General features: G+C 44.2%; 2 protein-coding genes and 6 non-coding genes across 8 annotated transcripts; 3 read left to right on the forward strand and 5 right to left on the reverse strand.

Moving 5' to 3' along the window:
• Nucleotides 1-5558: 5558 nt before the first annotated feature.
• Nucleotides 5559-5631, forward strand: TRNAF-GAA (transfer RNA phenylalanine (anticodon GAA)). The gene has a single exon. It is a non-coding gene; the product is annotated as a tRNA-Phe (tRNA).
• An 88-nt stretch (nucleotides 5632-5719) lies between these two features.
• On the forward strand, nucleotides 5720-5791 carry TRNAC-GCA (transfer RNA cysteine (anticodon GCA)). The gene has a single exon. It is a non-coding gene; the product is annotated as a tRNA-Cys (tRNA).
• A 1306-nt stretch (nucleotides 5792-7097) lies between these two features.
• Nucleotides 7098-8624, forward strand: LOC123755137 (spermatogenesis-associated protein 31H1-like). Its single transcript, XM_069332721.1, has one exon. The coding sequence runs from the start codon at nucleotides 7098-7100 to the stop codon at nucleotides 8622-8624; it is 1527 nt and encodes a 508-aa protein (XP_069188822.1).
• Nucleotides 8625-9076: 452 nt separating this feature from the next.
• LOC138369467 (collagen alpha-2(I) chain-like) lies at nucleotides 9077-10739 on the reverse strand. Its single transcript, XM_069332722.1, has 2 exons — nucleotides 10665-10739; nucleotides 9077-10246 (listed from the first exon to the last, which is right to left on the reverse strand). Exons 1-2 carry the CDS (start codon nucleotides 10737-10739, stop codon nucleotides 9077-9079), a joined length of 1245 nt encoding a protein of 414 aa, XP_069188823.1.
• Nucleotides 10740-14061: 3322 nt separating this feature from the next.
• TRNAC-GCA (transfer RNA cysteine (anticodon GCA)) lies at nucleotides 14062-14133 on the reverse strand. The gene has a single exon. It is a non-coding gene; the product is annotated as a tRNA-Cys (tRNA).
• An 85-nt stretch (nucleotides 14134-14218) lies between these two features.
• Nucleotides 14219-14291, reverse strand: TRNAF-GAA (transfer RNA phenylalanine (anticodon GAA)). Its single transcript has one exon. It is a non-coding gene; the product is annotated as a tRNA-Phe (tRNA).
• Nucleotides 14292-18540: 4249 nt separating this feature from the next.
• TRNAC-GCA (transfer RNA cysteine (anticodon GCA)) lies at nucleotides 18541-18612 on the reverse strand. Its single transcript has one exon. It is a non-coding gene; the product is annotated as a tRNA-Cys (tRNA).
• Nucleotides 18613-18698: 86 nt separating this feature from the next.
• On the reverse strand, nucleotides 18699-18771 carry TRNAF-GAA (transfer RNA phenylalanine (anticodon GAA)). The gene has a single exon. It is a non-coding gene; the product is annotated as a tRNA-Phe (tRNA).
• Nucleotides 18772-25774: the final 7003 nt, after the last annotated feature.

Below are 25774 nucleotides of genomic sequence, written 5' to 3' on the forward strand. Positions count from 1 at the left end.
CCTTCCCCCTTTAAGTTTCTTGCGTCACGGATCACATCCCTTGAAAGCCACTACTGGCTTGGGGTCGGATACAACTTCCTCTAACAACATCAGAGTAAGAACCCCGTTGCGTCCCGAGAGGGCCGTAACATTGATGAATATAGAGTTCCAAGAATCTGGGCCTGGTGCAGAGTGCATAGGCATACTGTTTAAGGCTTCTTCAAAATCCAGTGGGGATAGGGTGACGTTTGATATATGATTTGATGTTGGTATCATATCCATGAAAAATTCATTTGGGTTATCAATCTTTAGTGCGTTTAATGGCTCACTGAAAACAGAGTCATACTGCTTCCTCAGTAGCTCGCTCATATCTTTGTTGTCATCGGTGAATGTTGTTATTGTTTTAAACAGTCTCCTGGTGCTTCAGAGCTCATTAACTGTTGAATAATTGTAAACAAAGCCACCAAAGATTGAGAAAAGGTGTGCAGGTTCGTAAGTGCTTGCGTAACTGCTTCTTGAATCTAGTTCCTGATTCATAGTCCTGAGGTTCCGGGTTCGATCCCCGGTGGAGGCGGAGACAAATGGGCAAAATGTTTCTTTCACCCTGATGCCTATGTTACCTAGCAGTAAATAGATACCTGGGAGTTAAACAGCTGCTACAGGCTGCTTCCTGGGGGTGTGAAACAAAAAGGAGGCCTGGTCGAGGACCGGGCCACAGGGACGATAGCCCCGAAATCATCTTAAGGTAACCTCAAGATAACTAGGATTGGATTTAATTAATCACAAAATCAAAACCAACGTCAACTTCACTAAGTCAAAATTGATGAATTTAGAACCACGTTTCTGAACGGGTTCAGGACAGAGTCGGGAATGAGACGCGACGCCATTGCAGATCGCGTGGTCACACAGACGACAACAGAGAGAGCAGCTCATCTCTCAAGTCAACACGTGCTTGTCTCATACACTTCCCACGAACTTCATAACATAGGAACCACAGAGTCTCCGATCAACCCACAATTTCGCTACCTTGGGAAGTATTATACCCGGTCTACTAGTTAAATATATAAATTTTACTGACCATTATTATTGTATATCGTGTAGTCCGGTTATTATGCATGCGAAAAACCCAGAACGGGTAAGCCCTCGTTCTATAATACAAAACCTCTTCCCTGATATATGCTGTGTACATTAGTAGCAGGTTACTACTTATTAGTTACTCAGTAGGTGCAGTTTAAGGGAGGAAGAAATTACGAGTCATCCTAGTGCAACAGGAAACAGTCACGGTCACCATTAGGGCTCACACCATAGAGCGGTCACCATTAGGGCTCACACCATAGAGCGGTCACCATTAGGGCTCACACCATAGAGCGGTCACCATTAGGGCACACACCATAGAGTCCCACACATGTGACTGAGGGACGTCCAGGGCTTATTACCAGGCTTTAATCGATATATTCGCATAGACATGGTTACCATTTGACTAATCCATTTTAGCAGTAGAATTAACACCAAGTAGCTTATTATTATTATTTATTTATTTGTAATACCTTGAGGTTACCTTGAGGTGATTCCCGGGGCTCAGCGACCCCGCGGCCCGGTCGTCCACCAGGCCTCCTCGTTGCTGGACTGGTCAACCAAGCTGGTTAAAAGGCTACGTATTAAACACCCCCCCCCCCTCCCAATTTTATGTGAAATAAGAAAACGGGACAGTATCAGAATATACAGCCTACTTTTAAATATACAGTCCACTTTCAATTAATAATAAAATAACGTAAACTTAATCATCTAATAATTTAATAAGTAAACAAATTTCTGGTGGGAAAATTCCTCACACCAACAGAACCTAAACACCAAACTTAACCTAATTAATGCCTAAAAATACTCAATAGGCTAATGTATAACAATATTAATTTATATTTGAAAAGATTTTGAATGGAACAGCATATTCAAATTGATGCATGCATGCATCGGGGGCCTCGTAGCCTGGTGGATAGCGCGCAGGATTCGTAATTCTGTGGCGCGGGTTCGATTCCCGCACGAGGCAGAAACAAATGGGCAAAGTTTCTTTCACCCTAAGTGCCCCTGTTACCTAGCAGTAAATAGGTACCTGGGAGTTAGTCAGCTGTCACGGGCTGCTTCCTGGGGTGTGTGTGTGTGTGTGGTGTGTGGAAAAAAAAAAGTAGTTAGTAAACAGTTGATTGAAATTTGAGAGGCGGGCCGAAAGAGCAAAGCTCAACCCCCGCAAAAAACACAACTAGTAAACACAACACATCTTTAGGGTCGAACACTGAATGTAATGGACTTCAGTCGAGGACGGGTTGTACATCCAGCAGTCGACCCCACAGACACATTCATAAATTTTTATATGCTGTTAATTCAGAACGGGAATATTCTCAAATATAAATTAATATTATAATATATTAGTATATTGTGCATATATAGGCTTAGGCTAGGTTAGGTTAGGTGTTTAGGTTCTGTGAGCGATTATTTGTGTTTGTAGTACGTGATTGCAGCATTTACAGCATTGTGGTTCGAACAAAATTCGTCAGTGAAGCACTTGTTCCAAAAGTGTTCGGACGAAATCAGTTGTGAGTCCTGTATAAATCATTTTTCATTCATAAACAGGGGGTTAGGCGGGTGCATGAAATCACTTTTGGGTCTTTGTTTGGAGGACGGACTACGACTCACAACTGATTATCTTCGAACATTTCTCGATCAGTGCTTCACTGACGACCTCTGTTCGAGTTACAACCTTGTAAAAGCTTAACCCCGGTACTACAAACACAAGTAATTGCCAACAGAACCAAATCATTTAACATGTGACTATACAAAATATGTTAATATATAATTATATTAATTTATATTTCAGGTAATTGTATTGAGAATGGACATCATGTTAAAATTGATAAATGTGTCTTTGGGATCGACTGCAGGACGGCGTGACCATACAACCCGTTCTCGCACTTTCGTAGTCAATATTGACTTATTAAATAAGTGCATATGTGACATACTAATTTATTGTGAATATTTTAGTTTACCTTGAAAAGCTTCATAGAAATCACCGACCTTACCTAACCTTCTTAGTATGTTAAGATAAACATCTTATTGCTTCTTAATTACAATTATTACTTAACCTATTATAGGTATAGGTTAAGTAATAATTGTAATTACGAAGCAATAAGATGCTTATCTTAACATAATAAGAAGGTTAAGTAAGGTCGGTGTTTTCTATGAAGCTTTTCAAGGTAAACTAAAATATTCACAATAAATTAGTATGTCACATATGCACTTATTTAATAAGTCAATATTGACTGTACGAAAGTGCGAGAACGGGTTGGACCATAGCCTGAGTACCAGTTGGTTATAAGGCTTTTTTTTTAGTTATAAACAGGTTTACGGCTGCATGGAAAGAACATTAAAAAAATTGTATATCGAATATAAATTTGTTAGTTTACTGAATCGATATTGTTTTTAGTGTGAGATGGAGATCGTTATCTACATCTCACACTTAGCCCTTGTTCATGAGGACGGGCTGCAACTGATGACGTTCATGAGGACGGGCTGCAACTGATGACGTTCATGAGGACGGGCTGCAACTGATGACGTTCATGAGGACGGGCTGCAACTGATGACGTTCATGAGGACGGGCTGCAACTGATGACGTTCATGAGGACGGGCTGCAACTGATGACGTTCATGAGGACGGGCTGCAACTGATGACGTTCATGAGGACGGGCTGCAACTGATGACGTTCATGAGGACGGGCTGCAACTGATGACGTTCATGAGGACGGGCTGCAACTGATGACGTTCATGAGGACGGGCTGCAACTGATGACGTTCATGAGGACGGGCTGCAACTGATGACGTTCATGAGGACGGGCTGCAACTGATGACGTTCATGAGGACGGGCTGCAACTGATGACGTTCATGAGGACGGGCAGCAACTGATGACGTTCATGAGGACGGGCTGCAACTGATGACGTTCATGAGGACGGGCTGCAACTGATGACGTTCATGAGGACGGGCTGCAACTGATGACGTTCATGAGGACGGGCTGCAACTGATGACGTTCATGAGGACGGGCTGCAACTGATGACGTTCATGAGGACGGGCTGCAACTGATGACGTTCATGAGGACGGGCTGCAACTGATGACGTTCATGAGGACGGGCTGCAACTGATGACGTTCATGAGGACGGGCTGCAACTGATGACGTTCATGAGGACGGGCTGCAACTGATGACGTTCATGAGGACGGGCTGCAACTGATGACGTTCATGAGGACGGGCTGCAACTGATGACGTTCGAAAATTTCTCAAAAATGCTTTGTTGTCGAACCACAACGCTGAAAAGGCTTCAACCACATACTACAAATACAAATAATCGCTAACATAATCTAATCACCTAATCTGACCTACGATTAGTTAAACATAGAGCATTAATATATAATATAAACATATGTATGAGAGCAAATCTATTTTTAATACATTACATTAAAATTTATGAGTGCGGCTTGGAGGATGGCCGCCGTTATAACAAGCCTAGCTTGGGGAACGTTTGGTTTTCAGTTTTTTTTTTTATTTAATGTTATAAATAATTTCTGCTTTTAGATTTGTATATTTTATACCTAGTTATTTTATTGCAATAGTCTATTTAAGTGTATATATTTTTTTTTTAATATTTAACGTTTTATTAACGATATTTTGTTTGTTTTCAGGCAGTTGTTCCCTAAGAATTATTGTCTTAGTAAAGAACCTGATGATGTTTTAGCGTTGATGATAAACGCTTCACTGAAGCGTTTCTTTAATGAATTAAAGATGTATATATTTTTATTGTTGGATATTATCACCTATTTTTGTATTTGTTATATATTTATTTATATATAATAGTTCTTACATTCTTGTACAGCCACTAGGGTGTTACGGGACGCCCAAGGCCTGGTAGCTGAGTGGACATTACCCTAGATTCGTAATCCTAGGGACCAGGGATCTATCCTCGGCGATGACGGAAACAAATGGGTAGAGTTTATTTCGCCCTGATGTTCTGTTTACCTAGTAGTAAATAGGTACCTGGGAGTTAGACAGCTGTTATGGGCTGCTTCCTGGGGGTGCGTCTTTGTGTGAAAAAAAACAGAAAAGAGAATCAGTTGATTGAATGACAGCTGGGAGCCAGACAGAAAGAGCCAGAGCTCAACCCCTGCAAGCACAACTAGGTGAATACAACTAGGTACATACTCGCACGCATAGCGTTTCCGGGAAGTCCTTAATCCTATGTTCCCTGGAATACGACCCGCCAAATCGTTTAACAACCAGGTACCCATTTTACTGTGGGGTAAGCAGAGGCTACAGTTAAGGATTGGCGCCCAATAAATCCTCCTCGGCCAGGATACGAACGGAGGACAAAGCGCTCGCGTAACTCCAGTAGAATGTATTACCACTACACCAGAGGGACTGCTCTAACGTGTACGATTCCTTCATGAACATGTATGAAACTCTTAGCGCTTCAAAAATCATTAAAAAAAAAAGTCATGAAAGAGAAAGATACAGAAATAAATACAGAATTAGGTTGACGAACTTGTAACGCCTAGATAGCTCAGTTGGGAGAGCGTTAGACTGAAGATCTAAAGGTCCCCGGTTCGATCCCGGGTCTGGGCAGTTTTACACCTGACTGACCTAACCATCAAGCCTCACAGAGTAAAAACACACACACACACACACACACATGTGCAACACCTGTCACCACGGGGGTGTAGCTCAGTGGTAGAGCATTCGACTGCAGATCGAGAGGTCCCTGGTTCAAGCCCGGGCGCCCCCTGCCTCCCTTATTGGACTCGGCGCTATTTATTGTTCCCCTTTTTAACACGGCTTGTTAGGCTTATCGTCTGGCGGGTTGAACCAGATTAAAAGTTTACTTATACCACATGCAGTCTACCACAGGAGACAGCCTGCTTGATCCTGGGATACTTCCACCGACGTTGGGGATGGATGGCAGTTACTGTGTCGCATTTTACAGAGTCTTGTGTGTGGAACACGTGTACACAGTGACGCAACATAACACTACCGTGTACACAGTGACGCAACATAACACTACCGTGTACACAGTGACGCAACATAACACTACCGTGTACACAGTGACGCAACATAACACTACCGTGTACACAGTGACGCAACATAACACTACCGTGTACACAGTAACGCAACATAACACTACCGTATACACAGTGACGCAACACGACACTTCCGTGTACACAGTGACGCAACACGACACTTCTGTGTACACAGTGACGCAACATGACACTTCCGTCTACACAGTGACGCAACACGACACTTCCGTGTACACAGTGACGCAACACGACACTTCCGTGTACACAGTGACGCAACATGACACTTCCGTGTACACAGCGAGGCAACACGGAAGCAGGTTTTTATATACATACTACATGGATGTCATGTCTGTGACAGGAAAAAACATGCTTTCTTGTGTTTTTCTTGTGAGGGAAATCTTCGAAACCTCTTTACCGATTGCTCTGAAATTTTGACAACGTTGCATTCGAATAGGCGCGTGTTTTAATATACCTGCTTTATACATGCAACACCTATGATACGGAAAAAAACATGCTTTTTTGAAAAACAGCGCCATCTGTTGGACATAAGAGCAACTCACGCTCTAATCTACGAAAGTTCTTCACCGATTGCTTTGAAATTTCGACTCAACGTTCCATTCGAATACGTGCATGGTTTTATATATACCCACTACATTGATGCCACACCTGTGACAGGTAAAAACGTTTAAAAAAAAAACAGCGCCAACTGTTGTACGTAATAGAAACACATGCTTCACTAAATATGTTACGATTCCATTTCAGTGTTTCTGCTTGCACTGAAAAATTGAATTTTCATGGATTTCGATTTACTTTCATTTTGATTTCATTATTTTGTGTGACATTGCATTGGAATTGAGCTGTGCTGTTTACCATACCATTCATTTCGTGAGTACAGTATAGTTTATTTTTTATTTTTTTCATTGCGTTTTTAACTGTTTTTCTTATATTTCAGGTGATGAGAACATCAGGTCATTTGATGTTCCCAATTTTCTGACGGGAACATCAGATCATTTGGAAATGCATTGGACGAGGGATGTCCTCAAGCACTCGCCCTGGGATCCCCCCAAGCACTCGCCCAGGGATGTTGCCAAGCACTCGCCCAGGAATGTCCCCAAGCACTCGCCCAGGGATGTCCCCAAGCACTCGCCCGGGGATGTCCCCAAGCACTCGCCCGGGGATGTCCCCAAGCACTCGCCCGGGGATGTCCCCAAGCACTCGCCCAGAGATGCCCCCAAGCACTCGCCCAGAGATGCCCCCAAGCACTCGCCCGAGGATGTCCCCAAGCACTCGCCCAGGGATGTCCCCAAGCACTCGCCCGGGGATGTCCCCAAGCACTCGCCCGGGGATGTCCCCAAGCACTCGCCCGGGGATGTCCCCAAGCACTCGCCCGGGGATGTCCCCAAGCACTCGCCCGGGGATGTCCCCAAGCACTCGCCCGGGGATGTCCCCAAGCACTCGCCCAGAGATGCCCCCAAGCACTCGCCCAGAGATGCCCCCAAGCACTCGCCCGAGGATGTCCCCAAGCACTCGCCCAGGGATGTCCCCAAGCACTCGCCCAGAGATGCCCCCAAGCACTCGCCCAGGGATGCCCCCAAGCACTCGCCCAGAGATGCCCCCAAGCACTCGCCCAGGGATGCCCCCAAGCACTCGTCCAGAGATGCTCCCAAGCACTCACCCAGGGATGCCCCCAAGCACTCGCCTAGGGATGCCCCCACGCACTCACCCAGGGATGCCCCCAAGCACTCACCCGGGGATGCCCCCAAGCACTCGCCCAGGGATGCCCCCAAGCACTCGCCCAGGGATGCCCCCAAGCACTCACCCAGAGATGCCCCCAAGCACTCACCCAGAGATGCCCCCAAGCACTCGCCCAGGGATGCCCCCACGCACTCACCTAGGGATGCCCCCAAGCACTCACCCGGGGATGCCCCCAAGCACTCGCCCAGGGATGCCCCCAAGCACTCGCCCAGGGATGCCCCCAAGCACTTGCCCAGGGATGCCCCCAAGCACTCGCCCAGAGATGCCCCCAAGCACTCGCCCAGAGATGCCCCCAAGCACTCGCCCAGGGATGCCCCCAAGCACTTGCCCAGGGATCCCCCCAAGCACTCGCCCAGGGATGCCCCCAAGCACTCGCCCAGAGATGTCCCCAAGCACTCGCCCAGGGATGCCCCTAAGCACTCGCCCAGGGATGCCCCCAAGCACTCGCCCAGGGATGTCCCCAAGCACTCGCCCAGGGATCCCTCCAAGCACTCGCCCAGGGATGCCCCCAAGCACTCGCCCAGAGATGCCCCCAAGCACTCGCCCAGGGATGCCCCCAAGCACTCGCCCAGAGATGCCCCCCAAGCACTCGCCCAGAGATGCCCCCAAGCACTCGCCCAGGGATGCCCCCAAGCACTCGCCCAGGGATGCCCCCAAGCACTCGCCCAGAGATGCCTCCAAGCACTCGCCCAGGGATGCCCCCAAGCACTCGCCCAGAGATGCCCCCAAGCACTCACCCAGGGATGCCCCCAAGCACTCGCCCAGGGATGCCCCCAAGCACTCGCCTAGGGATGCCCCCAAGCACTCATCTAGGGATGCCCCCAAGCACTCGCCCAGGGATGCCCCCAAGCACTCACCCAGGGATGCCCCCAAGCACTCGCCCAGAGATGCCCCCAAGCACTCGCCCGGGGATGCCCACGCTTAAGATGAGTGCTCAATTGTCATGGTTTATGGGACCTGTGGGCATCTTGACCATGTGAATATTACACCCACTCCGGACCCTCAAGGTCTCTCCTTATCTGAATTAATGAGATTAGTTAATTTAGCTCATTAAGAATAATTTTACAGTTAATCGGATCTACTTTACTAAAATATTTATTGCTCTTTACTTTCTCTATAGGATCTATAATTACTTCCTCTATTGTCTCTTTTTGACATTAGAGAAGTTATATTGAATTATATTATTATTAATATTTATCATATGTTTAAAATAAAAAGAACGGTTCGTAAAGGTATTATTCCTATAACCCACGACCAGTCTCTCCAACACGACCAGTCTCTCCAACACTACCAGTCTCTCCAACACTACGACCAGTCTCTCCAACACTACCAGTCTCTCCAACACGACCAGTCTCTCCAACACAACCAGTCTCTCCAACACAACCAGTCTCTCCAACACGACCAGTCTCTCCAACACGACCAGTCTCTCCAACACGACCAGTCTCTCCAACACAACCAGTCTCTCCAACACAACCAGTCTCTCCAACACGACCAGTCTCTCCAACACAACCAGTCTCTCCAACACGACCAGTCTCTCCAACACGACCAGTCTCTCCAACACGACCAGTCTCTCCAACACAACCAGTCTCTCCAACACAACCAGTCTCTCCAACACGACCAGTCTCTCCAACACGACCAGTCTCTCCAACACAACCAGTCTCTCCAACACAACCAGTCTCTCCAACACAACCAGTCTCTCCAACACGACCAGTCTCTCCAACACGACCAGTCTCTCCAACACGACCAGTCTCTCCAACACAACCAGTCTCTCCAACACGACCAGTCTCTCCAACATGACCAGTCTCTCCAACATGACCAGTCTCTCCAACACGACCAGTCTCTCCAACATGACCAGTCTCTCCAACATGACCAGTCTCTCCAACACGACCAGTCTCTCCAACACGACCAGTCTCTCCAACACGACCAGTCTCTCCAACACAACCAGTCTCTCCAACACAACCAGTCTCTCCAACACGACCAGTCTCTCCAACATGACCAGTCTCTCCAACATGACCAGTCTCTCCAACACGACCAGTCTCTCCAACACGACCAGTCTCTCCAACACGACCAGTCTCTCCAACACGACCAGTCTCTCCAACACGACCAGTCTCTCCAACACGACCAGTCTCTCCAACATGACCAGTCTCTCCAACATGACCAGTCTCTCCAACACGACCAGTCTCTCCAACATGACCAGTCTCTCCAACATGACCAGTCTCTCCAACATGACCAGTCTCTCCAACACAACCAGTCTCTCCAACATGACCAGTCTCTCCAACATGACCAGTCTCTCCAACACGACCAGTCTCTCCAACACGACCAGTCTCTCCAACATGTGATAAAATACAATCGTTATTCTTTATCACATAAATACCATCACCCGAGACTGACTGAGGGAAGAGGGACCAGATCTGTGGTCAAGTGGGGACGTGAGACCAGAATGTGAACCCCTTCACGGGACTCAACACATTCACACGCTCCCAGTGCTGGCCTGCTCTCACACTCTCACCATCAGCTGCAGAATGACTGGGCTGCTCTCACACTCTCACCACCACCTGTAGAATGACTGGGCTGTTCTCACACTCTCACCACCACCTGTAGAATGACTGGGCTGATCTCACACTCTCACCACCACCTGTAGAATGACTGGGCTGCTCTCACACTCTCACCATCAGCTGCAGAATGACTGGGCTGCTCTCACACTCTCACCATCAGCTGCAGAATGACTGGGCTGCTCTCACACTCTCACTACCATTTGTAGAATGACTGGGCTGCTCTCACACTCTCACCACCACCTGCAGAATGACTTGGCTGCTCTCACACTCTCACCATCAGCTGCAGAATGACTGGGCTGCTCTCACCACTCTCACCACCAGTTGTAGAATGACTGGGCTGCTCTCGCATACTCACCATTAGCTGAAAGTGTGAGCACTGTTGGTTATCTGGGACTAACTCAAATGTAAGAATATTTAGATAAGAAAATCAATATACTCGAAGGACCATCCACTTTTGAGAAAAGAGGGAAACAAATAAAGAGATTATAAGACTGACACTGTGGAACCAGTGCCTATGTTTGTTAGATTATTTAGCAATTATTTGAAGAGCATGAATGGACTGTAATAATAATTAATTGAGAGTTAAAATCCTCAAACATCAACATTGTGGGGTATTACTAGAAATACATATATATCTAGGAACTAGTGTGGTTCGTCACCAGTTCATTAACGATGTTTTTTTTTTTTTTTTTTTTTTTTTTTGAGATATATACAAGAGTTGTTACATTCTTGTACAGCCACTAGTACGCGTAGCGTTTCGGGCAAGTCCTTAATCCTATGGTCCCTGGAATACGATCCCCTGCCGCGAAGAATCGTTTTTTCATCCAAGTACACATTTTACTGTTGCGTTAAACAGAGGCTACAGTTAAGGAATTGCGCCCAGTAAATCCTCCCCGGCCAGGATACGAACCCATGACATAGCGCTCGCGGAACGCCAGGCGAGTGTCTTACCACTACACCACGGAGACTGGTTAGTAAAGGTTATAGAATCCGAAATTATATGTAGATTCTAAAAGATCAAAAGATAATAAATGATCAAATCTATGAAATATTAGGTGCAAATTTATTGAGCGCTGAGCAGTAAATTATTGAATTATGTTACTCCTCTTGAATATTATTTACATAAAAAGTACATATTAGAAATAATAATGGTAAAAGTCAAATTTTCTAAGAAATGGAAGTTGTGGTTTAGCTGTAAGACGACTACACTAAACCCGCTTCACTACTCATAGCCGTGATCACATCGTCCAAGTAAGGAAGAAACACCAGTGGTGAAGACCGTAGGTGGAGGAAGGAATGCTTGCTTCGTCCTCGCCTACACGCTGTAATCAGGGAAATTTGAGTAACATTTGACTAGGCTAGAAAATTATTCCAATATTCACTGAAATTGCAGTGAATTGTGAATTGAAGTGAGGTGGGCACGTGTACACCTCGCGGAGCCCTATACTTGGAAGACGCCTCCTCTCGGGCCTCAGAGCAAGAGTAGAATGTGTCCTTGGTCAATTGAAGGCAATGACTAATCTTCAGGCCAATTAAACGCAATGGCTGTAATGGTGGGCGCTGTTCAGAACACGCCTCGCTGGGAAATGCTTCTCCCTTGCACGCTGCTAATATGGCGTCTCTAATAGGAGTGGCGTCTCCTTCCCTGGCTGCGATACGCATGCGCAGCCCGCTCAAAATATTATCGAGCTTAAAGTATTTTATTTTACTTATAATTAATCAGAGAAGTAAGGACTGGTGACAATAGCTTATGTCACAAATAAATGTATTAAGGTGCAATGTATTTTTGCTCAATGCAAGTCAGCTTATTAAGACTGCATTAAGAAATTTTATATAAATCGTTATATACTATAATAATTTCCACTGTAGTTATTAATACACCTAAATGGACGAGTTCAGTAAGCAATAATATGCTATGTAAATAAACAACTAAATAAACGATTATCCTTAGTAAAGAAATGTAATTAACTAAACTCTGTTTAGATGCAACTAAATGTGGAGAGATTCATGTTTTAGCCGGTCGTTCCTCACGTCGTCACTCTCACGAGGAAGAATTAGGCAAATATGACTTCGCAGTGGAAACATTAAATTAATTAATTCTACATATTAGTAGTGTTAGTAATTACTATGGGTTAATACAATAATGATGTATTAGTGTTGGAAACTTTCCAACAAGCACCATTGGCTCCTCGCAATGTATAGTGAGCAGCCTTCTGTTTATCCTTATATGGTGAGCAGCCTTCTGTTAACCCTTGTATAGTGATCAGCTTTGTGTTAATCCTCGAATCCAAATTAAGTCTTCAGTGACCTCCATACATGTCAGCAATCCCAGCACGGTGATGGTCCAGGGATTACAAACGGTAATCATTAAAATGGTTCATTAACCCGGTGGTTTAACCTAACTCCTGATGTTCGTTTTTTTCTCCCTGTTACGACCCTGGGTTCCTCAGTGGAAACCAGAGGTCAAAATTGAGTAAAATAAACTACCTTTTAGTACGGAGATGCATGGCGAGGTGCACTTGTTTGTATCTTCCCTGCCAGACGTAAGACTATTCTTGTTTCTCAAAGAGCATCTAAAGACTGAGTTTGGGGTTGATTATTAAATAATAAAATAGGCACCAACTATGTTTACTAATACTTTCTAATCATTTGTAAAGTAAACCTGAGTAAACTTGGGATAGGAATGCTGTACGATTAGTTGAGTAGTCTGCTGGCAGCGAGTGAACTGAGGGAGGAGAGTGGAGACGATCTCTCTTCTCTGAGCTGGCGTTGTGGTGAAAAGTACTTCCTCCTCTACCTCTTGTCTCTCTATTTCTGTGGGTAACTACCGAGTTAAGTATACTGTATTGTGTCCTCATTGTCTGGCATAGGCGTGTTCTAATGTGTAGAATATTATACTTTGTATGAATTAGGTGTTCCTAGTGTTTATAGTCCTAGTTATTCTAAGGGAGTCCCAGTGGAACCACGTGGCCTCCCTACCCAAAGCTGACTCAAGCTTCAAGTTCTTCACTAGTAGTACTTTACCCTAGCTTGTTCTCAGTGTAAACCTTGTATCCTGCTTATGTGGACCAAGGCTTTTAACGTAAGATAGTGTGGTAAAGTAATTATTATTATTGTTATTGGTGTGAATGTATATGGGGGTTGTTAAGGGGTTAATAAATAAGTAAGTTACTTAAAGGAGTATCCATTTTTCCTGTGTAGGAGATCTATGATCAACCTCTAGACTGACATTATCTTGTAGGTAATTAATATTCACTGTGGATATTTTATTTTGGGGGCCGGGCCTTTTAGATCTCCCATATTTGACAACTCTTAATGCTAACTTCTGCCCCTACATCCATTTACTATTAGATTCCCCATGGAACATACATTTATTTGTAACACTCCCCTTTTAAAGTTTAAAAGTTTAATAAATAAAGTAAAACTTGAATCCAGTAAATTTCGTGTTGCGTCACTGTGTACACGGAAGTGTCGTGTTGCGTCACTGTGTACACGGAAGTGTCGTGTTGCGTCACTGTGTACACGTATCGTGTACACAGTGACAGTCATCTGTGGGAGACTGCATGTGGTATAAGTAAACTTTTAATCTGGTTAAACCCGCTACACGATAAGCCTAACAAGCCGTATTAAAAAATTGAACAATAAATAGCGCCGCGTCCAATAATGGAGGCAGGGGGCGCCCGGGCTTGTACCAGGGACCTCTCGATCTGCAGTCGAATGCTCTACCACTGAGCTACACCCCCGTGGTAACAGGTGTTGCACATGTGTGTGAGTGTTCTCACTCACACACATGTGAGGCTTGATGGTTAGGTCAGTCAGGTGTAAAACTGCCCAGACCCGGGATCGAACCGGGGACCTTTAGATCTTCAGTCTAACGCTCTCCCAACTGAGCTATCTAGGCGTTATATGAATGTCTAACTAATACAGTATTCATTTCTTTATCTTTTTCTCTTTCCTGATTTTTTTAATAATTCTTGAGTCGCTTAGAGTTTCCTGAAAGTTCATGAAGGAATCGTACACGTTAGGGCAGTCCCTCTCTTTTGTAGTGGTAATACACTCGACTGGTGTTTCGAGAGCGTTTTTTCCTGGGTTCGAATCCTGGCTGGGGGAGGATTTACTGGGCGTCAGTCCTTAACTGTAGCCTCTGCCTTCCCAACGATAAAATGGGTACCTGGTTGTTAAACGATTTGGCGGGTCGTATTCCAGGGAACATAGGATTAAGGACTTGCCCAAAACGCTATGCGTGCCAGTATTCACCTAGTTGTGCTTGCAGGGGTTGAGCTCTGGCTCTTTCGGCCTGGCTCCCAACTGTTAATCAATCAACTGATTTATTTTCTTTCCTTTTTTTCACACAAACACGCACCCCCAGGAAGCAGCCCATAATAGCTGTCTAACTCCCAGGTACCTATTTACTGATAGGTAAGCCGGGGCATCAGGGTGAAAGAAACTCTGCACATTTGTTCCGCCATCGCTGAGGATCGATCCCATTCCCTAGGATTAAGAATCTAGGGTAATGTCCACTCAGCTACCAGGCCTTGGGCGTCCCGTAACACCCTAGTGGCTGTACAAGAATGTAAGAACTCCTATATATGTATATATATATATAACAAATATAAAGATAGGTGATAATATCCAACAATAAAAATATATACATCTTTAATTCATTAAACAAACGCTTCAGTGAAGCGTTTATCATCAACGCTAAAACATCATCAGGTTCTTTACTAAGACAATAATTCTTAGGGAAGACCAGCCTGAAAACAAACAAAATATCGTTAATAAAACATTTAAATATTAAAAAATATATAAAATTTAAAAGACTATTACAATATAAAAACTAGGTATAAAATATACAAATCCAAAGGCAGAAATTATTTATAACATTAAATAAAAAAAAAAATTGAAAACAAACCTTTCCCAAGCTAGGCTTGTTATAACGGCGGCCGTCCCCCAAGCCGCACTCACAAATTTTAACATACTGTATATTAAAAATAGATTTGTTCTCATACATACGTTCATATTATATATCAATGTTCAATGTGTAACTAAACGTTGGCCAGGTTAGGTGTTTCGATTATGTTGGCGATTATTTGTATCTTTTGTCCTATTCTTTGTAAAACAAAAGTAAATACAATATAAAAGGCATCGAAGCACCAGATAACACCGAGGAGAAGCTCCACAATATACCACACATCAACAAACACTATAATATAGAAATGCAACACAGAACATGTGGAGTAACAACGCACGGAAAAATATAGAATAACAATGAACACAGAAACATGGTGCACAGAGCAATGCAACACAAATGTGAACACACAAAAAGAACAGTAGAAAGTTACATAGGTACACACATGTAGAATACCAACACCACCTTGACGGGCGAGCCAACAGGACACACAGAGTAAAACACTCAACACCAAAGTCCCAAAATAACGAAGGACAATAAATACAAACGTTTACAAAATCTTCTTTATAAATAAAAATGTAAATGTTCGTTTGTTCAAAATCGCTAATCTCAGAAAGTTCTTCACCGATTGCTTTGAAATTTTCACACAATGTTCCATTCGCATCCGACTAGGTTTTTATATATATGCTATATAGATGTCACGTCTGTGACGGGAAAAAACATGCTTTTTTGGAAAAACTGTGTTTTTAATTTATTTTTCAGGTGAGGGGAAATCTTCGAAACCTCTTTACGGATTGCTTTGAAATTTTGACACAACGTTGCATTCGAATAGACGCGTGTTTTTATGTACCTACTATATACATGCCTCAACTGTGACAGGAAAAAAACATGCTTTTTTTTTTTAAAACACCGCCATCCGTTGGACGTAAGAGCAACACGCGCTGTAATCTTCGAAAGTTCTATGCCGATTGCTTTGAAATTTTGACACAACGTTCCATTTGAACACGCTCGTGTTTTTATATATATACTGTATAGATGTCACACCTGTGACAGATGAAAACATGCATTTTTGTTTTTTAAACAGCGCCACCTGCTGTACGTAATAGCAACACACGCTATATTAAACATGTTACATTTCCATTTCAATGTTTCCGATTGCATTGACAAACTGAATTTTCATAGATTTCTATTTATTTTCATTTTGATATTTCGTTGTAATTGAGCTGTGATGTTTACCATACCGTTCATTTCGTGAGTATAGTTAATTTTTGTATATTTTCATGCTTTTCATTTCGTTTTTTAACTGTTTTTCTTATATTTCAGTGATGGGAACATTAGATCATTTGGGAATGCATCAGTCGTGGGAGTGGGGGAATGGTGGGGAGAACGTGGGGACGAGAGTGAGGGAAGGTGGGGAGGACGAGGGGACAGAGGAGGGAATAATGGTGGGGAAGACGAGGGGACCGGGGAAGTTGGGGATGAGATGACAGGGGATGGAGAGTGGTGGGAAGGACAAGGGGAGAGAGGGATGGTGGGGAGGACAAAGGGGTGGGGGAGGGAGGGAATTGTGGGGAGGACGAGGGATGTGGGAGGGGGCAGTGGTGTGGAGGACTGGGAAACAGGGGAAGTTGGCTGTAGTTCAGCAATGCACATTCTTTGCTGAGCCACAGCAACGCGTGGCCGGGTACAGCTAGTAAAAAATAAAAACAACCGAAAAACAAAATAAAAAGCATGCGTCACTGCGTACACGGAAGTGTCGTGTTGCGTCACTGTGTACACGGAAGTGTCGTGTTGCGTCACTGTGTACACGGAAGTGTCGTGTTGCGTCACTGTGTACACGGAAGTGTCGTGTTGCGTCACTGTGTACACGGAAGTGTCGTGTTGCGTCACTGTGTACACGGAAGTGTCGTGTTGCGTCACTGTGTACACGGAAGTTTCGTGTTGCGTCACTGTGTACACGGAAGTTTCGTGTTGCGTCACTGTGTACACGGAAGTTTCGTGTTGCGTCACTGTGTACACGGAAGTTTCGTGTTGCGTCACTGTGTACACGGAAGTGTCGTGTTGCCTCAATGTGTACACGGAAGTGTCGTGTTGCCTCAATGTGTACACGGAAGTGTCGTGTTGCGTCACTGTGTACACGGAAGTTTCGTGTTGCGTCACTGTGTACACGGAAGTTTCGTGTTGCGTCACTGTGTACACGGAAGTTTCGTGTTGCGTCACTGTGTACACGGAAGTGTCGTGTTGCCTCAATGTGTACACGCAAGTGTCGTGTTGCCTCAATGTGTACACGGAAGTGTCGTGTTGCGTCACTGTGTACACGGAAGTTTCGTGTTGCGTCACTGTGTACACGGAAGTTTCGTGTTGCGTCACTGTGTACACGGAAGTGTCGTGTTGCGTCACTGTGTACACGGAAGTTTCGTGTTGCGTCACTGTGTACACGGAAGTGTCGTGTTGCCTCAATGTGTACACGGAAGTGTCGTGTTGCGTCACTGTGTACACGGTAGTGTCGTGTTGCGTCACTGTGTACACGGTAGTGTTATGTTGCGTCACTGTGTACACGGTAGTGTTATGTTGCGTCACTGTGTACACGGTAGTGTTATGTTGCGTCACTGTGTACACGGTAGTGTTATGTTGCGTCACTGTGTACACGGTAGTGTTATGTTGCGTCACTGTGTACACGGTAGTGTTATGTTGCGTCACTGTGTACACGTGTTCCACACACAAGACTCTGTAAAATGCGACACAGTAACTGCCATCCATCCCCAACGTGGGTGGAAGTATCCCAGGATCAAGCAAGCTGTCACCTGTATTCACCTAGTTGTGCTTGCGGGGGTTGAGCTCTGCTGTTTGGGCCCGCCTCTCACCTGTTAATCAATCAACTGTTACTAACTGTTTTTTTTAATCAATCAACTGTTACTAACTACTTTCTGACCCCCCCCCCCCCGCGACACATACACCGCCAGCAGCTGTCTTACTCCCAGGTACCTATTTACTGTTGGGTAACAGGGGCATCAGGGTGAAGGAAATTGCCCATTTGTTTTTCCGGCGGTGACGGGGGATCAAACCCCGGTCCCTAGGTCCACGAGTCTAGAGCGCTGTCCACTCAACCACCACCCATCCTTGTGCGAGAGTGCATGTGGTATAGGTAAACTTATCGTCTGGCGGGTTGGACCAGGTTAACAGCCTATAGTCGTGTTGGAAAAGGGGAACAATAAATAGCGCCGCGTCCAATAATGGTGGCAGGGGGCGCCGGGGTTTGAACCAGGGACCTCTCGATCTGCAGTCGAATGCTCTACCACTGAGCTACACCCCCGTGGTGACAGGTGTTGCACATGTGTGTGTGTGTGTGTGTGTTTTTACTCTGTGAGGCTTGATGGTTAGGTCAGTCAGGTGTAAAACTGCCCAGACCCGGGATCGAACCGGGGACCTTTAGATCTTCAGTCTAACGCTCTCCCAACTGAGCTATCTAGGCGTTACATTTACATTTAACTAATACAGTATTCATTTATTTATCTTTTTCACTTTCATGACTTTTTTAATGATTTTTGAAGCGCTAAGAGTTTCATGAATGTTCATAAAGGAATCGTACACGTTAGGGCAGTCCCTCTGGTGTAGTGGTCATCAAGACACTTGACTGTTTCGTGAGCGCTTTGTCCTGGGTTCGTATCCTGGTTGGGGAGGATTTACTGGGCATCAATCCTTAACTGTAGCCTTTGTTTACCCAACAGTAAAATGTGTACTTGGTTGTTAAACGATTTGGCGGGTCGTATTCGGGGAACCCTCCTGCAGCGGGTTCCCCTCTTTGGCTGTCCTCCTGTGGCGGATGGTGCGGCCCGGGGCCCTTGTGATGGTCCTGGAGAAGGATGTACGACGTAAGGGATCTGTGCCGGTGCCCGGACCCGAGGATGTTGTTCCGGATGTGTCTCCGGTGGTTTTGCTCCCTTTTTTTTTTTTATTGTTGCCGCCGAAGACGGCTAGTTTATTGTGCACCCCATACTCATCCTGTGAGCGGTAGCGCAAAAGCATTACAGAGGGCACAAAAGGTCTTTATCAGACCTCATCTTAGATTATTACATAAACAATTTCATCTATCCTTCACACCTTATAGTTACAATCTCAGCTAGTTATAGAGAAGTGCTATTACAAAAGCTACATATTTACAGTAAGTCATCATACATTAATGGTAGGTCTTATCGCTAATACATAATAGTTTGACCAATGGGGATATTACAGAGTCATAGGGGAGCTTCTGTTTATTATTAGTCCTCACAATACACTACTTGTTTCTGAATCTCATATGTCGTTCATCTACTGGAAGCGAAATGTGGATACAGTGTAAGGATTTCAGGTAATTTATCCATGGTAATAAGATAGGTTGCCATATCATACAGAGTGAGCTTAGATTTATCTTTAAATGGCTCAATTTTACTACAATCCAAGATATAGTGTTCGAGTGTGTGTCCCTGTCTTTGTCCACACACTTTACACTTTACTTCATCTAGATCCCTATACAAGCCGAACTGCCAGAGATACTTGTAGCCAAGTCTTATACGAGCTGTGACAACATCTGTTAGTCTACTTACTTTGTTACTTGCCCCATACACATGTTTTACTTCACACATTTCATTGTGATGAACAATGGACCTGCTAGTTCCAGTTTGCACTGTTCTACTTTCTTCCCTGTGGCGCCTCCTCCTGTGGCACTGCCAGCTGTGTAGCCACGCCCCGCTCCCTCCGTGTTGCCACCCCGCGGCCCCCGTGTTGCCGCCCCTTTCTGGGGGTGCGGTTGCGCCGTCAGGGGGTGTAGTGTCTGGCGACGATGTCAAGTCTAGTAGTGATAGTGACCAGTCCGTTGTAGCCGAGATTGATGACCAGAAAACCTACGTATGGGACCGTTAGGCTGCTTCCCCTGAGCCCGTCCACTATTTAGGTTCCTAGTGAGAATGTCTTAGTGTCCAAGATTCCATATATGTTATGGCCCACCCTCGTGAACCTGTTCCTCCTCATATGAGGCTTATTTGGGAGGCGTACTGTATCTAGTTTCCGGTTGCAGACTTTCCGGATAAGTATCAGTATGTGTAGGCGTAGGATTCTTGCTTGCGCCTCCCGCCTCCCGGAGCCGGTCGGCCGAGTGGACAGCACGCTGGACTTGTGATCCTGTGGTCCCGGGGTCGATCCCGGGCGCCGGCGAGAAACAATGGGCAGAGTTTCTTTCACCCTATGCCCCTGTTACCTAGCAGTAAAATAGGTACCTGGGTGTTAGTCAGCTGTCACGGGCTGCTTCCTGGGGGTGGAGGCCTGGTCGAGGACCGGGCCGCGGGGACACTAAAGCCCCGAAATCATCTCAAGATAACCTGAAGATAACCTCCCAGTGTTGTGTCTGCTGTGGGCCCGTCGGGACTGTCGTTATGTGCATTAGTTTTTTCCCCCAGTGTTTTTGTACTTCTCTGTCATTTTCATGTAATTTTAAGAACATTTTGTTTACTTTTATGTATCATGTATCTTGTTTTGGTGCTGCATTTGTATATTGATGTTTGTCGGTCCGTGTTGGACTGCATATGGCCTGTGTCATCTGTTGTGTTTAAGTTTTGTGTTTCCTGTTTAGTGTCATTATGTTCCTTTGTGTTTGGGCGTTTGGTTGTAGGTCCTTCAGGCCTGTGGTTTTGTACCCTTGTTTTGGGGTTGTACTGTGCTTCTGTGTTCAGTTTTTGTTTTCTGTTTTGTATTTTCTGTTCTTATTCGCATGTTCTGCATGTATATATATATATATATATATATATATATATATATATATATATATATATATATATATATATATATATATATATATATATATATGTATATATATATATATATATATATATATATATATATATATATATATATATATATATATATATATATATATATATATATATATATTAGTATATTTTGGTAACAGTCTTTCCTGTAGACATATATTATTATATATGACCGAAAAAGTAAGATTAATAATTCTAACACGAATTTTCTCAATCTTTCGTACATTACGCTTCACTGTTGGAGGTAAATCAAAAATCAATTCTCCAAAATTCATTTTTATTTCTAGTCTGACGCGACACGAGCGCGTTTCGTAAAACTTATTACATTTTACACCCGCATTGAACAACACCTCGACATCCTCACAGACCAACATCACCTCAGCACTGAAACAAGGATTATCAAGAAACTAACAACATTATATGGAGGACCTATGGCAATTCCACGACCAAGAGATGGCTTCCTGAACCTTGCAGGAATTAACCTCACTGAGGACCAAGTCACTCTCCTAAATCTGGGCATAAACTGTCATGTTATGTCCAGACCGAGTGAGATGGCCCGGAAAGTAGAGTTGGAAATTCTGTTGGACGACATATTCGACCTCGAGACACAAAAGAAGGTCACTACCAAAGATACCTTACAAGCAGAACTTATTGCAGAAGGAGGAAAGAATCGAGGCAACTACAGAAGCACCATACTGTCCCCCGAGCTTAAAGCGGCAGCTAAAAGCCTTCGTGAGAACAAGGAGATAGTTGTCAGGAGAGGTGACAAGTCGCCAATATATGTCATTCTTAAAAAAGACGAATATCTGGCGAAAATGAACATCATACTCTCTGACCAAACTAAGTTCCAAAGGGTAACGAAGGACACTACAGCCGAATTAAAAGCAAAGGTCAACAAACTGATCGAAACTGTGAACGCCAAGAAATCCGGACTCCACCTGCCAAAGATCATTGGGGAATATAAACCTGGATATGCGTATGGAAATGTCAAGACGCACAAGCCTGGAAACCCACTTCGGCCAATCATTAGCCAGATACCCACACCCACGTACAGACTGGCGAAGCGACTCAACGGCCTGCTGACTCCTTATGTTCCTTGCGCCTTCAGCCTGAAGTCTCCAAAGGAATTTGTTGACTTACTGCAGGGCACACGGGCCACAGGGATAAGAGCCTCGTTGGACGTAGAATCGCTGTTTACCAACGTACCTGTGGACGAGACAATCGGAATGATAGCCGACAGAGTGTATCGTGATCCAGCCTGTACTCCTCTTGACATACCAGAAAATATTCTGAGAAAACTACTCCAAGCTTGTACTAAAGAGGCACCCTTCTTGAGCCCGGATGGGCACATGTATAAGCAAGTAGATGGGGTCGCCATGGGTTCTCCCCTAGGTGTCCTGTTTGCAAACTTCTACATGGGTACCATCGAGCAAAAAGTCTTAGTCGACATGAACTTGAAACCGGCCATATACTGCAGGTATGTTGACGACATTTTTACACAGGTACCTGATGTCAGACATCTGCAGGAGCTGAAGGAGGCATTTGAGCAGAGTTCCGTGCTGCGTTTCACTTACGAGATGGAAAAGGATGGGAAGCTGCCCTTTCTAGATGTAACAGTCATGGAAAAGGGCGGAGGTTTCCACACTGCAGTCTACACTAAGGAAACAAACATAGGAATGTGCCTAAATGCCAACAGCGACTGCCCAGACAGGTACAAGAGGAGTGTTGTTAACGCATATGTCGACCGTGCTCTCAGCCACAGCTCAGAATGGAAGCAAGTCGACGAAGAACTCTGTAGGGTAAGGCAGGTCCTAGTCAATAACGGCTTCTCCAATGGTTTCGTCGAAGACATCATAAGAAGGAAAGTGAAAAGCCATGCAACCTCTGAAGAGACAACTAACACAACACCTATACCCCCTATTAGACTATTTTACAGGAACTTCTTTTCCACAGCTCATAAAACGGAGGAAAGGGTCCTGAAAGATATTGTTAATAGAAACGTTATCCCTACAGACAAAAATCAGAGGATACAACTGACGATTTACTATAAAACCAGAAAAACGGCCAGCCTACTCATGAGAAACTCTCCAGACACAAAACAGAACGCTTTAAAAGAGACTAACGTCGTCTATGCCTTCAAATGCCCACTTGGGGACTGTAAGCTCCAAAAAACCCAGTATATAGGCAAGACAACAACATCTCTTTCTAGGCGTTTAACGATGCATAAGCAACAGGGCTCCATTAAGGAACATATAATCTCTTCCCACAACCAAACCATCGCCAGAGAAATCCTAGTAAACAACACAGAGATCATTGATAGATACAGCGATAGCAGGCGGCTTGACGTTTGCGAGGCACTACACATCAAGAAGTCAACACCAGCAATCAACAGCCAATTATTGCACAACTATATTCTACCCACCTCAAGACTCCGCTCCAATATAGAAGCATCAAGAAATATGGACCAATAGGCTTTCTACAAACACTTCTATTCAATATCCATTGCTTCGTGTTCTGTCTTGTGTTGATGAAATTAATACCCTATTAATACTCTTGTTCTGTCTTGTGTTGATGAAATTAATACCTTATTAATACCACATTTTGTTCTGTCTTGTGTTAATGCCACATCACCCCTTCCACCTCACTCAAATGTAGATATAAAAACAGAGATACGTAAGTTCTATTCAGTTGTGTATTTGTGAACTAAAGTCTTTGAAAATGTAATAAGTTTTACGAAACGCGCCCGTGTCGCGTCAGACTAGAAATAAAAATGAATTTTGGAGAATTGATTTTTGATTTACCTCCAACAGTGAAGCGTAATGTACGAAAGATTGAGAAAATTCGTGTTAGAATTATTAATCTTACTTTTTCGGTCATATTTAATAATATATATATATATATATATATATATATATATATATATATATATATATATATATATATATATATATATATATTTTATTAAATATGACCGAAAAAGTAAGATTAATAATTCTAACACGAATTTTCTCAATCTTTCGTACATTATGCTTCACTGTTGGAGGTAAATCAAAAATCACTTCTCCAAAATTCATTTTTATTTCTAGTCTGACGCGACACGGGCGCGTTTCGTAAAACTTATTACATTTTCAAAGACTTCACAAATACACAACTGATTAGAACTTGCATTTCCCTGATTTTATATCTACTTTTGAGTGAGGTGGGAAGGGTGATGTGGCATTACATTTGAGTGAGGTGGGAAGGATGATGTGGCATTAGAGGATATTAATAGGGTATTAAAAGTATCAACACAAGACAGAACACGAAACAATGGATATTGAATAGAAGTGTTTGTAGAAAGCCTATTGGTCCATATTTCTTGATGCTTCTATATTGGAGCGGAGTCTTGAGGTGGGTAGAATATAGTTGTGCAATAATTGGCTGTTGATTGCTGGTGTTGACTTCTTGATGTGTAGTGCCTCGCAAACGTCAAGCCGCCTGCTATCGCTGTATCTATCGATGATTTCTGTGTTGTTTACTAGGATTTCTCTGGCGATGGTTTGGTTATGGGAAGAGATTATATGTTCCTTAATGGAGCCCTGTTGTTTATGCATCGTTAAACGCCTAGAAAGAGATGTTGTTGTCTTGCCTATATACTGGGTTTTTTGGAGCTTACAGTCCCCAAGTGGGCATTTGAAGGCATAGACGACGTTAGTCTCTTTTAAAGCGTTCTGTTTCGTGTCTGGAGAGTTTCTCATGAGTAGGCTGGCCGTTTTTCTGGTTTTATAGTAAATCGTCAGTTGTATCCTCTGATTTTTGTCTGTAGGGATAACGTTTCTATTAACAATATCTTTCAGGACCCTTTCCTCTGTTTTATGAGCTGTGGAAAAGAAGTTCCTGTAAAATAGTCTAATAGGGGGTATAGGTGTTGTGTTAGTTGTCTCTTCAGAGGTTGCATGGCTTTTCACTTTCCTTCTTATGATGTCTTCGATGAAACCATTGGAGAAGCCGTTATTGACTAGAACCTGCCTTACCCTACAGAGTTCTTCGTCGACTTGCTTCCATTCTGAGCTGTGGCTGAGAGCACGGTCGACGTATGCGTTAACAACACTCCTCTTGTACCTGTCAGGGCAGTCGCTGTTGGCATTTAGGCACATTCCTATGTTTGTTTCCTTTGTGTAGACTGCAGTGTGGAAACCTCCGCCCTTTTCCATGACTGTTACATCTAGAAAAGGCAGCTTCCCATCCTTTTCCGTCTCGTAAGTGAAACGCAGCACGGAACTCTGCTCAAATGCCTCCTTCAGCTCCTGCAGATGTCTGACATCAGGTACCTGTGTAAAAATGTCGTCAACATACCTGCAGTATATGGCCGGTTTCAAGTTCATGTCGACTAAGACTTTTTGCTCGATGGTACCCATGTAGAAGTTTGCAAACAGGACACCTAGGGGAGAACCCATAGCGACCCCATCTACTTGCTTATACATATGCCCATCCGGGCTCAAGAAGGGTGCCTCTTTAGTACAAGCTTGGAGTAGTTTCCTCAGAATACTCTCTGGCATGTCAAGAGGAGTACAGGCTGGATCACGATACACTCTGTCGGCTATCATTCCGATTGTCTCGTCCACAGGTACGTTGGTAAACAGCGATTCTACGTCCAACGAGGCTCTTATCCCTGTGGCCCGTGCGCCCCGCAGT

Source organism: Procambarus clarkii, chromosome 28 (genome assembly GCF_040958095.1).
Source record: "Procambarus clarkii isolate CNS0578487 chromosome 28, FALCON_Pclarkii_2.0, whole genome shotgun sequence".
Lineage (NCBI taxonomy): Eukaryota > Metazoa > Arthropoda > Malacostraca > Decapoda > Cambaridae > Procambarus > Procambarus clarkii.